At 42.3% G+C, this 16,003-nt stretch overlaps 1 protein-coding gene across 2 annotated transcripts; it reads left to right on the top strand.

Moving 5' to 3' along the window:
• The first annotated feature begins 475 nt into the window (after positions 1-475).
• ccnp (cyclin P) lies at positions 476-15,522 on the top strand. 2 transcript variants are annotated; one of them, XM_055880620.1, is made up of 9 exons: positions 477-672; positions 9,342-9,467; positions 12,085-12,160; positions 12,253-12,425; positions 13,147-13,245; positions 13,466-13,621; positions 13,852-14,010; positions 14,500-14,678; positions 14,813-15,522. In XM_055880620.1, exons 1-9 carry the CDS (start codon positions 619-621, stop codon positions 14,988-14,990), a joined length of 1,200 nt encoding a protein of 399 aa, XP_055736595.1. In that variant the 5' UTR covers positions 477-618; the 3' UTR covers positions 14,991-15,522. The 2 variants fall into 2 exon arrangements, with proteins under 2 accessions (XP_055736596.1, XP_055736595.1); XM_055880621.1 differs by lacking the exon at positions 9,342-9,467 and having other exon boundaries at positions 476-672.
• The last annotated feature ends 481 nt before the right edge of the window (positions 15,523-16,003 follow it).

The raw sequence follows: 16,003 nt of genomic DNA, 5'->3' as shown, positions 1-16,003 counted from the left end.
CTGCTACCGCAAGGCAAGCGGTACCGGAGCGCAAAGTCTAGGTCCAAGAGGCTTCTAAACAGCTTCTACCCCCAAGCCTGAACATCTAATCAAATGGCTGCCCAGACTATTTGCACTCTGTATCTGTACCCCCTGTATATAGTATCGCTATTGTTATTTTACTGCTGTTTAATTACCTGTTACTTTTCTCTTATTCCTAAATGTTTTTTAACTGCATTGTTGGTTAGGGGCTCGTAAGTAAGCATTTTACTGTAAGGTCTAAACACATGTTGTATTCGGCGCATGTGACTCATGCATTTTGATTTGATGTTGTGTGTCCGTTTGGGTATCGTAACAACAAAAATGCAAATAGACTAATAAAGCAAGCATTGTATTGTAAACGTTTTGAATTACAAATTGATTGATGTAGGCTAATTCCTCATCATATGCTGATCAGGGATCAGTCACACACATGCAAATCATGACGTCCACGTCCCCAACTCCAATTAGTCAATCACGTGTGTTTATTAGCCGACTGTCAGATAATATTGACTGTTTTGTGTCTCATCTGCCACTCCTCGTGGTTTCAAGTAGCTGCAGGGCCTCGAGGTGAATTTGCGCTCTCCGGATCGAAGCATCATGGCCAAGACCGGATTCTGCGATTCCATACCACTGCTGGACTTGCACAAGAAGGTTCGTTTAAAGTTTAAATATAATGCGTACAGTTTTGTGTATTCGACGTCCCATAATGTGTCCAACCATTTAAATGGCGCACAGCACCGGTGACCCACACCTGCGAGTTTGTTTATCCCTTTCCAAGTAAATCACATTTTATGTCACATGCGCCGAATGTAAAAGGTGTTAACCTTCCCGTGAAATGCTTAGAACCCCATAACTCTATTTTAACTGCATGGTTGGTTAAGAAAATATTTACTAAATAAACTGGGTATCTTTATACCCGTCGCACGACCCACTGGTTGATGCTCAGTTATATAACCCTCTTAGGCCCCACTCCCCCCTAAAATACATACTGCAGCCCTCGTCCTCCACATACAACACCCGTTCTGCCAGTCACATTCTGTTTAAGGTCCCAAAAGAACACATTCCTGGGTCGCTCCTCTTTTCAGCTCGCTGCAGCTAGCGACTGGAACGAGCTGGAAAAAAAACTCGATTGTGCAATTATCTCCATCTCTTCATTCAAAGACTAAATCATGGACACTTACAGACAGTTGTAGATGCTTCGCGTGATGTATTGTTGTCTCTGCCTTACCTTTGTGCTGTTGTCTGTGCCCAATAATGTTTGTACCATGTTTTATGCTGCTACCATGCTGTGTTGTCATGTGGCTCTAACATGCTGTGTTCTTAGGTCTCTATGTATTGTGGGTTCTCTTGTGATGTTTGTTGTCCTATGTTTTTAATCCCAACCCCACAGAAGTGCTTTTGCCTTTTTGTAGGCCGCCATTTGTAAATAATAATAAGTTAGTAACTGACTTATCTAGTTAAGTAAAGGTATTTAAATCATTTACATGAATTTTCTGAGTTTGGGTGGGAATGGTTTCATAATGTGTAACCCTTGATCATGATGCTCAGGCCCATTACATATGTCATTGGACTAAGGCATCTTCTGTAGGAGGGAGTTTTGCTAAGGGTGTTTTCACATAGTCCTCTTAAAATAAGCCATCTCAGTCCTCTTTAAAGTGAACTCTGGGGTAAAATAAATGAAGGCAAAATAACTTTTTGTACTGCCTTTGGGTGAGAACTCGGCTCTTTTGCCAGTTCACATCCCTTTTTTGTTTAGGCTTCTGTCCTCCTTGCATTCACATTGCTAAATTTAGTGTTGGTAGCAGAATAACTGCAGATTAATAACTGTTTTAATAAATTGTACACCCAAGGTAGGCTACTGCCCCTAAGTGCTAGAATAGATTTTTTCCTTTTGGAGTGTTAACACTGAGCAAGAAATTAAGCAAACCGCACTGAGTTCACACAAATTGGCTGAAAGTGACAGTGAGGACATCCTAACTGTCACTTTGTTGCTTGTGATATGGTTTATGAAACAAAGACTTTACCTTTCATATCAGCAAGAATCCATAAAAAAATATTAAATTAGTACACACCTGTAGGGTTAGGGATTCCACGCGGCCGTGTAGGGTTAGGGATTCCACGCGGCCGTGTAGGGTTAGGGATTCCACGCGGCCGTGTAGGGTTAGGGATTCCACGCGGCCGTGTAGGGTTAGGGATTCCACGCGGCCGTGTAGGGTTAGGGATTCCACGCGGCCGTGTAGGGTTAGGGATTCCACGCGGCCGTGTAGGGTTAGGGATTCCACGCGGCCGTGTAGGGTTAGGGATTCCACGCGGCCGTGTAGGGTTAGGGATTCCACGCGGCCGTGTAGGGTTAGGGATTCCACGCGGCCGTGTAGGGTTAGGGATTCCACGCGGCCGTGTAGGGTTAGGGATTCCACGCGGCCGTGTAGGGTTAGGGTGCTTGTTTGCGGAAAAACGTATCTGTGTGTAACAGGAGACGGACACCACAAACGTATTGTCACTAAAAAATACTGTTGGCTGCAACTGTTACAACCAGTTAAAACTGTACAGCAGTGGAGGCTGCTGAGGGGAGGACGGCTCATAATAATGGTTGGAAGGGAGAACATGGAATCTATGTATTTGATACCATTCCGCTCCAGACATTACCATAAGCCTATCCTCCCAAATTAAAGCACCACCAGCCTCTTGTAGTATGCCGTGTGTTTTGCATTTGTGAAATACTTTTGATGTGATATGAAAGTGGTATTTGTTTCTAGAACTATAACTGAGCATTGGGTCACGTTTAGATGTATTTGGCTGTTTTGGTTTGCCTGTTTTTATAAGTAAAAAGCCTTTAAACATTTCATACTATTCTACATACTTTTACATTTTAGCAGATTTTATTTATTTTTATACCACAAATTACCTAAATTACAGGTTAAGAATGGACAGAGATTCTTTAACCTGTTTGGGCTGCAGGGGCAGTATTGAGTAGCCAGATAAAAGGTGCCCATTTCAAACGGCCTCGTACTCAATTCTTGTTCGTACAATATGCATATTATTATTACTATTGGATAGAAAACACTCTCTAGTTTCTAAAACCGTTTGAATTATATCTGTGTAAAACAGAACTCATTTGGCACAAACTTCCTGACCAGGAAGTGGAAAGTCTGAAATCGAGGCTCTGTTCTAGGTCCTGCCTATAAATGGGCATGATACTTATTAGTATACATGCACGTCATACACCTTCCCCTGGATGTCAAGAGGCAGTGAGAGAAGAACTGGAGTGTTTATCTTGGTCTGAAGTGGAATAAATCCTCTTGGAAGGACGTGTCACCCATTTCCTGTTTTCAGCAAGGAGCGAGAAGGAACCGGGGATTGCCTTATGAAAAGCTGTCGTTATAGGCGACTACTATCTCCGGCTTTGATTTTATTTGATACATGTGACCATATCATCGTAAAGTATGTTTTTTCAATATAGTTGAATCAGATTATTGAAATTTTTTCGGGAGTTTTGCCGTGTTCCGTTCTCTTCTGTTTGTTGACATGGAGAGATTCGTGCCACTTGGCTAGTGTGCTTGCTAAATCGAGAGGGAAAAAGGCCGTTCTAAATCCAAACAACGATTGTTCCCGACAAAGGACCCCTTGTCCAACATTCTGATGAAAGATCAGCAAAAGTAGGAAACATTTTATGATGCTATTTCATATCTGTCGTACATGTGAACTAGTCGTTGGCGCCCAGCTTTTGGGTACTGTAGCTATACCGAAGCTGTATGTCGTAATGAAGTTATTTTTAGAATTCTAACACGGCGATTGCATTAAGAACTAGTGTATCTATCATTTCCTATACAACATGTATTTTTTTGTTATGTTTATGAATAGCTATTTGGTCAGAATATGTGTGTCAGAAAAATATCCGGACCTTGTGGGAAAAATATGCTACCTTAGCACAATGTATAACCACTGATTTCAGCTCAAAATATGCACATTTTCGAACAAAACATAAGTGTATGTATAACCTGATGTTATAGGACTGTCATCAGATGACAGTCCTATCAAGGTTAGTCAAAAATTATATATCCTTTGCTGGTTTGTTACGATCGCTAACTTTTGCTACTGGGAAATGGCTTGTGTTTCTGGCTATTGTGGTAAGCTAATATAACGCTATATTGTGTTTTCGCTGTAAAACACTTAATAAATCAGAAATATTGGCTGGAATCACAAGATGCCTGCCTTTCATTTGCTGTGCACTATGTATTTTTCAGAAATGTTTTATGATGAGTAATTAGGTATTTGACGTTGGTGTCTGTAATTATTATGGCTGCTTTCGGTGCAATTTCTGATTGTAGCTGCAATATAAACTATGATTTATACCAGAAATATGCACATTTTTCGAACAAAACATAGATTTATTGAATAACATGTTATAAGACTGTCATCTGATAAAGTTGTTTGTTGGTTAGTTTGGTTGGTTGGTTCTTGGTTAGTTAGGTTGGCTTTGTGCATGCTACCTGTGCTGTGAAAAATGTCTGTCCTTTTTTTGTATTTGGTGGTGAGCTAACATAAATATACGTGCTATTTTCGCTGTAAAACATTTTAAAAATCGGACATGTTGGCTGGATTCACAAGATGTGTACCTTTCATTTGCTGTATTGGACTTGTTAATGTGTTGAAGTTAAATATTTCTAAAAAATATATTTTGAATTTCGCGCCCTGCACTTGAGCTGGCTGTTGTCATAAGTGTACCGACGTGGGGCTTGCAGCCAGAAGAAGTTAACTGCTGGCTACTCTTCTGTGACCCAATGAGACAAGGTCACAAGTGTTTCCCTAAAATCTGTCTCGGTTTACATATTCTATTGTAGAGAAGTTCATAGGTTAATCAATTGATAGTGACAGAATTATACTGAACAAAAATATAAATGCAACCATTTCTACAATTTTACTGAGTTAGTTGATATTAGGAAATCTGTCAATTTAAATAAATTAGGCCCTAATCAATGCAGGTGAAGCTGGCTATGGAGGTCCTGGGCTGGTGTGGTTACACATGGTCTGCGGTTGTGAGGCAGGTTGGACGTACTGCCAAATTCTCTAAAACAAAGTTGGAGGCAGCTTATGGTAGAGAAATTAACATTAAAGTCTTTGGCAACGGCTCTGGTGGACATTCCTGCAGTCCACATGCCAATTGCATGCTCTCTCAACTTGAGACATCTGTGGCATTGTGACAACTACATGTTTTAGTGGCCTTTTATTTTCCATAGCACAAGGTGCACCTGTGTGATGATCATGCTGTTTAATCAGCTTCTTGATATACCACAGCTGTCAAATGGATGGATTATCTTGGCAAAGGGGAAATACTCACTAACAGGCATGTAAATAAATTTGTGCACAATTTGAGAAGCTTTTGTACGTATGGAGCATTTCTGGGATATTTTATTTCAGCTCATGAAATATGGGACCAACATTTTACGTGTTGCGTTTTATATTTTGCGTTTATAGTTCAGTCTAGATTACTTCCCAAGCAAAGTTAGCCTATAAATGTCAAAAACAATACAATGATATCCCAATATGCATCTGATGTAGTGTAAGTTACTTGAATCTGGTTTATTGTGAAGTCAATAACTCTGATAAATACATAATGGTCAAGAATTATTATAATAGTAGCAGCAAGCTATCAAAGTTGATCTCTGGTCCTCCTCTTCGCACTCTCCTTCTCACCCTGAACAGAACATGGGCTAGTCTGCGCACAAGATGGTGGATTTTGGTGGGGACCAAGCCTAAAACAATTTTTGGCAGAAACCGTTGACTCTCCTCCTGAACTGCCGCTGTAGCTCTACACTGCACAGCCATTGGTTAAGAAGCACACAAATGATTTTGATCAGCAAGAGAAGAGCAGACTGGCATAGGGTTGGAATATCTATTGCAGTGTGTAAAAACAGCCTAGTTTTATTTAAACCATCCCAGCATCTTAGAAATATAACTTTGATCTGTGCTTAGTAGCCTGTTAATCATTTGATCGAGAACACACTAAATAGCATATAGGCGCATTTGATATTGCGCGCCCAGTGGAGAATCAGAGGGGTGGCATCGCCTGTGTGTGTGTGTACACAGTTCATTTGTAAAGTATTCAGACCCCTTCCCTTTTTCCACATTTTTTTTTCATTACAGCCTTATTCTAAAATGTTTTTTTTTTAATACAATCTCATCAATCTACACACAATACCCTGTAATGACAAAGTGAAAACAGGTTTTTAGAAATGTTGGCTAATTTATAAAAAACATACCTTATTCACTTACGTGTTCTCAGACCCTTGCTATGAAATTTAGCTCAGGTGCATCCTGTTTCCATTGATCATCCTTGAGCTGTTTCTACAATTTGGTTGGAGTTCACCTGTGGTAAATGTAATTGATTGGACATGATTTGGAAAGGCAAACACCTGTCTATATAAGGTCCCACATTTGGCAGTGCATGTCAGAGCAAAAACCAAGCCATAAGGTCGAAGGAGTTGTCTGTAGAGCCCCAAGACAAGATTGTGGGAAGGCACAGATGCGGGGAAGGGTACCAAAAAACGTCTATCATTGTAGGTCCCCTTATAACACAGTGGCCTCCATTATTCTAAAATGGAAGTAGTTCAGAACCACCAAGACTCTTCCTAGAGCTGGCCAAACTGAGCAATTGGGGGAGAAGGGCCTTGGTCAGGGAGGTGACCAAGAACCCGATAGTCACTCTGACCAAATTCCAGAGTTCCTCCCTAAAGATGGAAGAACCTTACATAAGGACAACCATCTCTGCGGCACTCCACCAATCAGGCCTTTATGGTAGAGTGGCCAGATGGAAGCCACTCCTCAGTAAAAGGCACATGACAACCCGCTTGGAGTTTGCCAAAAGGCACCTGAAGGACTCTCAGAACATGAGAAACAACATTCTCTGGTCTGATGAAAGATGGCATTCAGGCCAAATGTGACGCTTTGAAATCTTTGGCGGGATCCTGGCACCATCCCTACGGGGAAGCATGGTGGTGGCAGCCTCATGCTGTTGGGATGTTTTTCAGCGGCAGGGACTGGGTAACTAGTCAGGAATGAGGCAAAGATGAACGGAGCAAAGTACAGAGATCCTTGATGAAAACCTGCTCCAGAGCACTCAGGACCTCAGACTGGGGCGACGGTTAACCTTCCAACAGTATAACGATCCTTGGCACATAGCCAAGACAACACAGGAGTGGCTTCAGGACAAGTCTCTGAAAGTCCTTGAGTGGCCCAGCCAGAGCCCAGACTCGAACCCGATCGAACTTCTCTGGAGAGACCTGAAAATGGCTGTGCAGTAATGCTCCCCAGCCAACCTGACAGAGCTTGAGGATCTGCAGAGAAGAATGGGAGGAACTCCCCAATACAGGTGTGCCAAGCTTGTAGCGTCATACCCAAGAAGACTCAAGGCTATAATTGTTGCCGAAGGACTTCAACAAAGTACAGAGTAAATGGTCCGACTACTTATGTAAATGTTATATTTCAGTTTTTAATACAGTTAATTTCTAAACCTGGTTTCTCTTTGTCATTATGGGGTATTGTGTGTAGATTGATATGGGGGGGGGGGGTTGAATCCATTTTAGGAGGCTGTAACAAAATGTGGAAAAAGTCAAGGTCTGAACTTTCGAAATGCGTTTTCAATTTCAGACAAGTGGATGGTTTAGTCATTTAAATCTTGTCAAGGGGAGGGTCATTGTAATTTGTCAAAATTTCTGTTTTTAGAATGCTCATTAGGATATAAACTCAGCAAAAAAAGAAAGGTCCCTTTTTCAGGACCCTGCCTTTCAAAGATAATTTGTACAACTCCAAATAACTTAACAGATCTTCATTAAAGGCTTGAAACACAGTTTCCCATGCTTGTTCAATGACCCATAAACAATTAATGAACATCAAATCAATGTTTATTTGTCACATGCGCCAAATACAACCGGTGTAGACCTTACAGTGAAACGCTTAACATGCACCTGTGGAACGGTCATTAAGACACTGACAGCTTACAGACGGTAGGCAATTAAGGTCACAGTTATGAAAATTTAGGACATATAAGAGGCCTTTCTACTGACTCTGGAAAAAGACCAAAAGAAAGATGCCCAGGGTCCCTGCTCACCTGCGTGAATGTGCCATAGGCATGCTGCAAGGAGACATGAGGACTGCAGATGTGACCTGTGCAATAAATTGCACTGTCCGTACTGAGACCCCTAAGATGGCACTACAGGACGGACAGCTGCTTGTCCTCGCAGTGGCAGACCACGTTTAACAACACCTGCACATGATCGGTACATCCATACAACACACCTGCGGGACAGGTACAGGATGGCAACAACTGCCCGAGTTACACCAGGAACGCACAATCCCTCCATTAGTGCTCAGACTGTCCGCAATAGGCTGGACTGGGTGCTTGTAGGCCTGTTGTAAGGCAGGTCCTCACCAGACATCACCGACAACAACGTCGCCTATGGGCACAAACTCGCCGTCGCTGGACCTGACAGGACTGGAAAAAAGTGCTTTTCACTGACGAGTTGCGGTTTTGTCTCACCAGTGGTGATGGTCGGATTCGCATGTATCATCGAAGGAATGAGCGTTACACAGAGGCCTGCACTCTAGAACGGGATCGATTTGGTGCTGGAGGGTCCGTCATGGTCTGGGGTGGTGTGTCACAGCATCATCGGACTGAGCTTGTTGTCATTGCAGGCAATCTCAACATTGTATGTTACAGGGAAGACATCCTCCTCCCTCATGTGGTATCCTTCCTGCAGGCTCATCCTGACATGAACCTCCAGCATGACAATGCCATACTGCTCGTTCTGTGCGTGATTTCCTGCAAGAGAGGAATGTCAGTGTTCTGCCATGGCCAGCGAAGAGCCCAGATCTCAATCTCATTGAGCTCATCTGGGACCAGTTGGATCGGAAGGTGAGGGCTAGGGCCATCCCCCCCCCCCCAGAAATGTCCAGGAACTTGCAGGTGCCTTGGTGGAAGAGGGGGGTAACATCTCCCAGCAAGGACTGGCAAATCTGGTGCAGTCAATGAGGAGATACACTGCAGTACTTAATGCAGCTTGTGGCCACACCAGATACTGACTGACTTTTAATTTTGACCTCCCCCCTTCAGGGACACATTATTACATTTCTGTTAGTCACATGTCTGTGGAACTTGTTCCGTTTTTCAGATGTTGAATGTTATGTTCATACAAATATTTACACTTTAAGTTTGCTGAAAATAAACACAGTTGACAGGATTTTTTTTGTTGAGTTTAAATAGGTAACCGTTCTGTACATTTTCATCCGTCCCTGAGATGTATTTTTGGATGCCTCCAACACAGGTAGCGGAAGAGAGACGAGTCCCCTTAAGAGCCATGGCCAATGCCTGTGGCCCCAAAGACCGTTGGCAGCCCCAGGATGGAGAGTCCAGGGGGACCTACCAGAAAACTGAGCCAGAGGCCAGATGGGTACGCCTCCTCTTTCATTCTGATAGAGCCTGACCTACCTTCTATTCCATTTGCTCTTCCCCTCTGTTCTGGAGTGTAATCATTAGTCCATACTGTAAAATTTGAGTGTCTATTGGACAAATTCAGGTAGGTTCCTTTAAGTTTGCTTATGTTTAAGGAGTGTTTTGCAACAGAATTGGCGGATTGAATAAACCCCAGCTGCGAAGGCCCACATTCAAGTGCATATACTAATTTCTGTCTAACCCCATTGATTGCTCTCTAGTCTTTATGCATCGAGTACACCTCACATCAAATAATTTATTGAAGTCTCAGAACGGTATATGGAGTCCCCATATTAATGCAGTCTGTCACGAACCGGCTCAAAGCCCGTAACAAAAGGAAGACTTTTGGAATAACAAACTATATTTATTAACCTGTCTAGCTAGCGGAACTCCTCCCACATTCCACTGAAAAGGCAGAGCGTGAAATTCAAAATATTTTTGAGAAATATTTAACTTTCACACGTTAACAAGTCCAATACAGCAAATGAAAGGTACACATCTTGTGAATCCAGTCAACATGTCCGATTTTTTTTTTTATGTTTTACAGCGAAAACACCACGTATTTTTGTTAGCTCATCACCAAATACAAAAAAAGCAGACATTTCACAGCACAGGTAGCTTGCACAAAATCAACCAAACTAACCAAGAACCAACCAAACTAACCAAGAAACAACTTCATCAGATGAGTCTTATAACATGTTATACAATAAATCTGTTTTGTTCGAAAAATGTGCATATTTGAGGTATAAATCATAGTTTTACATTGCAGCTACCATCACAGCTACCATCACAAATAGCACCGAAGCAGCCAGAGTAATTATAGAGACCAACGTGAAATACCTAAATACTCATCATAAAACATTTATGAAAAATACATGGTGTACAGCAAATGAAAGACAAACATCTTGTGAATCCAGCCAATATTTCAGATTTTTTAAGTGTTTTACAGCAAAAACACAATATAGCATTATATTAGCATACTACAGTAGCCAACCACACAACAGCATTGATTCAAGGCAACAGTAGAGATAGCGACAAAACCAGCAAAAGATATTAATTATTTCACTAACCTTCATAAACTTCATCAGATGACAGTCCTATAACATATTACACAATACATATATGGTTTGTTCGAAAATGTGCATATTTAGAGCTGAAATCCGTGGTTATACATTGTGAAAACGTAGCAACTTTTTTCCAGAATCTCCGGATATATCTGACACTCACCTATTCTGACCAAATAACTAATCAAACTTTACTAAAAAATACATGTTGTACAGGAAATGATAGATACACTAGTTCTTAATGCAATCGCCGTGTTAGAATTCTAAAAATAACTTTAGTACGACATACAGCTTACGTTATAGCGAGAGAGCGCCCAAAATGTGGGCGGAAACTAATAGTAAACATTTGACAGAAATACGAAATAACATCATAAAAGGGTCCTACTTTTGGTGAGCTTCCATCAGAATCTTGTACAAGGGGTCCTTTGTCCAGAATAATCGTTGTTTGGATTTAGAATGTCCTCTTCGTCTGATTTAGCGACCAAAACTTGCCAAGTGGCGCGAAGCTGTCCATCGTCACCAAACGCAGAGAACGGAACACGCCAAAACTCCCGAAAAAATGTCAATGATCTGATATAACTATTTTGAAAAAACATACTTTACGATGATATTATCACATTTATCAAATAAAATCAAAGCTGGAGATATTAGCCGTCTATGGAAAGCTTTTCAGAAGCCAAAGCTGATGTCCTTCCCACGTCTTCCTGAACAAAGGAAATTGGGGTCATGTCATTCCAAGACCTCTCTTTTGACCATAGATATAGCTAGACTCCCCATTTCACCTCTCACTGCCTATTGACATCTAGTGGAAGGCGTATGAAGTGCATGTATAGTCATAAATTTCAAGCAAATTGATAGGGAGGCCCTGGAACAGAGCCTCGATTTCAGATTTTTCACTTTGACAGGAAGTTTGCTGCAAAATGAGTTCTGTTCTACTCACAGATATAATTCAAACGGTTTTAGAAACTTGAGTTTTCTATCCAATAGTAATAATAATATGCATATTGTACGAGCAAGAATAGACTACGAGGCCTTTTAAATTGGGCACGATTTTTCCCCAAAGTGAAAATAGCGCCCTCTATCCTCAACAGGTTAACTAATGTAAAGTAAATACAATTAACAATGGTGTGTGTGTGTGTGTGTAGTCAGTAGTGTAGGTGAGTGGTTGCGTGTATACATGTGATAAGTAGGGGTGTTGAAGGGTGCCAACACAAACAAACCAAATAACCACAATCAGGCCACAACCAAAATCTGTGTCTTGAATGGAGAGAGTCTCCTCCATGAATCGGGAAGTGGTGTATTTATCCTGGGAGACACCGGGCCAGGTGTTTCCCATGTAGCTGACGACCCTCCCAACGGCATCCTAATAAGGAAACAAGAACAAAGAGAGAATACGGCAGACAGAGTGGGAGGGTCGTCACAAGTCTTACAAAACCATATTTTGACATCTTATCCTTCCTCTGTGCCACGCTCTGTGTTAATGTAATTGTCCTGCTGTGTATGTCTGTGCAGGCCAAGAGGCTGCCTGTGTCGACAGATGATGGCATTATCATCGGCTTCCATGAGGACGACAGCCCCTCTCATTCAGGTCACTGCAATGTACTACTGTACCAAATAGAGCATATAATTGTGTGTCAAGCCATGTCTGTACTAAGTTAACCCTATCTCTACTAACGTCAGATGGCTGTATGGCGGAAGAGGCTGTGCTGATCTACCTGCATGGCCTCCAGGGCCTCTATAGCCTGCAGGAGTTGGTGCCTGGCATGTTTCGTCATGAGACTGAGCTGGCCATGGAGACGCTTGGTCTTATCTATGACAGGAGCTACGCATGGGACATCTTCTCTGACATGATGGTGGGGGTGTAATAGAGGTGGTTCCATGTAATGAGTAGCCTTTACCTCAGACCCAGATAGTCTTGTTAGATCCCAGAGTTAATTCCTAGGATTTTTTTGCTTCCTAGGCTTTAGCTCACACTCTTGTCACAACTTAGGAAAGTTGAACAAGATTGGGAGTAGGCTTGTATTGTTAAGAATCGCTCTACATTTGAATCAGTAAATAGGTTTGCATCTACAGTTTTTATGCACGTAGTCATACCGTATAATTTCTTTTTATCACGTCAGCTGTGCTACAACAGGAAGTTTTGGTACAATTTTAGAAATGCGTACAGATCATTTGTTCATTCAACATGGTGGGATCTTTTTGTCTGTAAAATTAATTCCGCAAGATATTGATTTTAGCAACCATAAACTTTGAGTCACGACATGGCGGGCCAAGACCAGAGTAGGCACATTTGCTATTTAATGCAACCGTTTTTGTGACAAAACTATCGGTAGAGTTGAAACTGCGATGGAAATGCAAACTTTACATTTTTTGGGGGGGGAAACTTTAAGTATTTGTGTGCAATACGTCATGACGCACTGATTTTTGTCTGCAAATTTCAGTTTGGTTTAAACGCCACTGGGAAAATGTTTGAATTTCCGCATAAATCTTTCACCAATGGGATGGAAACCAAGCTAGTGGCGTTATTTTGTTGGTTTGCTGTACTTCTGTCATTGACACTGCCTCATTTTCCAGAGAAGTCAGTTGCGGTTCACCTTCCCCAATGCAGACCTACCCAGACCTTTCACAAACACCACCCGTGCCATCCTGGTCGACTGGCTCATCCAAGTCCATGTGAGTTCCCCTCGTGTCCCTCTACTATTTATCTAAAAGGATTTCCTGGTTAAAATGTACTGAACTTGCTACTTCTCAAATTTAGGAAATGTGCACTTGACAACAGGTTGACCCTCTAAAGTGAAGCAGTTTAAGCAGATGCCCTTCAGCTTACCTAAGACTAAATGTATGTGGTAGAATTCAGGCCATTGTGTCCTCCCATCACCCCTGCCTCTTACAGGAGGTGTTCCATTTCTCAGAGGAGACCCTCTACCTGTCTATCCACCTACTGAACCGCTGCCTACACCAGATCAAGATGAACACAGCCAAACTGCAGCTGCTGGGAATGGTCTGTCTTTTCCTGGCTGCCAAGAAAGAAGAGTGTCTTCTCCCTGAGGTATTCTACATCAGACCTGGGTCAGATACATATGGTGTTCTTCACCAATGTTTTCCCTCACTGAAGCCATTATGCCTAGCTTGGTATAGCATAATCAAGTACGAGTTGGATATATGTCATGTTCTTCCAGACTTTCAAACACTGACAGTGGGAGCTAGAGAAGGAGATTGAGCAGGGTGGTTTTTGGACCAGGGCTTTCTCTAGTGTTCTCCAACCCCCTCCCTCTCCAGGTGTCTGAGCTGTGCTACCTCATGGAGAATGGCTACTCCAATAGACAGCTGCTCCGTATGGAGCGCCAGGTCCTCACTGAGCTGAAGTTTGAGCTTTCCCACTGCTCTCCGCTGCACTTCCTGCTCCTCTCTGCCTCAATCGCCCACTGCAGCGCCAAGGTGGGTGAACCCTCAACACTTTAACCCTGAGAAGTTCAGCCAGATTCTACAATGGATGCCATGTTGGCTCCTTTATTTTCTAAATGTTGGTGAGGTAACAAGACGAGTGCCTCCGACAGTTCCCTCAAATGACAGAACAGTGAATTTAACACCGTTATTTTTTTTCATTCGGGATAATATGTATCCAAATTGGGACCGTATTGTGATGTCAACAAATTGCATGTCTACCTTCACTGGACATCTTAATAGGAATATAAAACTTTCAGAAATAAACCGCACAATGCAGAAGTGTGAATTAGCACTTAGCAAGTGCTATGTGGCTCCCTGGGAATGTTCAGACAGAAACCACATTGGCCAAATTTAACCTAGTTGCTAGTCAAACTGCTCAGATTATCAGATCCACCTGAACATGTTAGTAATCTGAGATGTGCAGCAAAACCGCAATAAAGACAACCTGGAACGTCCCCCTTTACGTGTCTCTACATCCAGTTGGTGTGGATGGGCCGTTACATTCTGGAGCTCTCTCTGTTGGAGGGACAGTGTGTGGTGTTCCTGGCTGCCCACCTGGCTGGTGCTGCCCTCTGTCTGTCCCGCAGGGTACTGCAGGAGCCCCCCACCCCAGAGGGAGAGACTGCCTGGTGTGTTGCCTCCAGTATCCACATAGGCAGGTGAGGAGAGGCTCTTTTCTTGATTGCAAATATACTTGACATGATACCCAATAATTTTCACTATTAGACTTTGAAGTGGAATGTACTTCTGTTGTGTTTTGACCCAAACTTTTTCTCCTGTCTGCCTCCTTCAGTGAGACGACCCTGCTGAGGATAATGCTCATCCAGGCAAGGGCTGCAGCCCGGGCCCAGAGCAGAGACACTCGCGCTACTTTCCTCAAGTACTCCACAGCAGGGACCATGCATGTCAGCAGCCACCCTTCCCTGCTGAGTGCCACCTGTCTGTTGGGCCAGCCAACTACACGCACCTGAAGCCCCACAGTAGCCTACACATGAGGTGCGCGTCACTATTTTTCTATGGGAATGGGCCATTTTAGGAGGAATGAGTATCACATTTTGAGAAAGGGAGACGACATCCTGAATGAGGACTACTGGCCCTTACAGTCACCTTTTACTTCTTACAGACATTTCATATTGTAAATGAGAGAGCTTGAGATGAAGGCTTGCGAGATTACATTTGACCCACCCACATCAAGAAGAGGTGTGATGGGAGGAAGGGGACGTCAATATAATATGCAGTACCAAACTGACTTGTATGGTTAAGCAGGACTTGAGTGCCTGTTCTGGACTAGCCAGTGCCACATTTATTTTATGCTCTTATCTTGGATCTAATTGCGAATAAAAAAAAAAAAAAGGTATTTCAATGATGCTTCATCTTTTTTACTGTTTCTTGTAAAATGTTGGGACAAAAAAAGCAGGCTTCCATTGTTTAATGTGATATGGTTTAATGGAACTTTTTTAATAATGTTAAATAAAGTTGTCTGCTCGCATTTGTTGTAAGCTACCTGTAAGTTTCTGCCTGCACTTATTTATAGCCTGGCTACATCTGCCCCTTAGCTCAGGGATTCTTGAAAGTCAGGACAATCCTTGTCCAGCAGATAAACTGTCTACTGTGCATTCGGAAAGTATTCAGACCCCCTTTTCCACATTTTGTTACATTACAGCCTTATTCTAATACCTCTACATATAATGACAAAGGGAAAACAGGCTATTAGTAAAAAATATGCACTTTTTTTAATACATTAAGATTTATGTATTTGGACTCTATTGCTATGAGACTCAAAATTGAGCTCTAGTGCATGCTCTCGCCATTGAGCATTAATGTTTCTACAACTTGATTGGAGTCCACCTGTGGTAAATTCAATTGGTTGGACATGATTTGGAAAGGCACACCTGTCTATGTACTGTCAACTTTGAGACTTTATATGTCAGAGCAAAAACCAAACCATGAGGTGGAAGGAATCGTCTGTAGAGCGCCGAGACAA

Source organism: Salvelinus fontinalis, chromosome 24 (assembly GCF_029448725.1).
Source record: "Salvelinus fontinalis isolate EN_2023a chromosome 24, ASM2944872v1, whole genome shotgun sequence".
In the NCBI taxonomy this organism is placed as follows: domain Eukaryota; kingdom Metazoa; phylum Chordata; class Actinopteri; order Salmoniformes; family Salmonidae; genus Salvelinus; species Salvelinus fontinalis.
This window is presented reverse-complemented; position numbering and strand designations above follow the sequence as displayed.

Bases quoted from the DNA above. Each gene is read 5' to 3' on its own strand.
- ccnp (XM_055880620.1), top strand. From the start codon at position 619: ATGGCCAAGACCGGATTCTGCGATTCCATACCACTGCTGGACTTGCAC. The intron at 14,011-14,499 runs GTGGGTGAACCC...CTCTACATCCAG, and splicing joins TCGCCCACTGCAGCGCCAAG to TTGGTGTGGATGGGCCGTTA. The intron at 14,679-14,812 runs GTGAGGAGAGGC...TGCCTCCTTCAG, and splicing joins TCCAGTATCCACATAGGCAG to TGAGACGACCCTGCTGAGGA.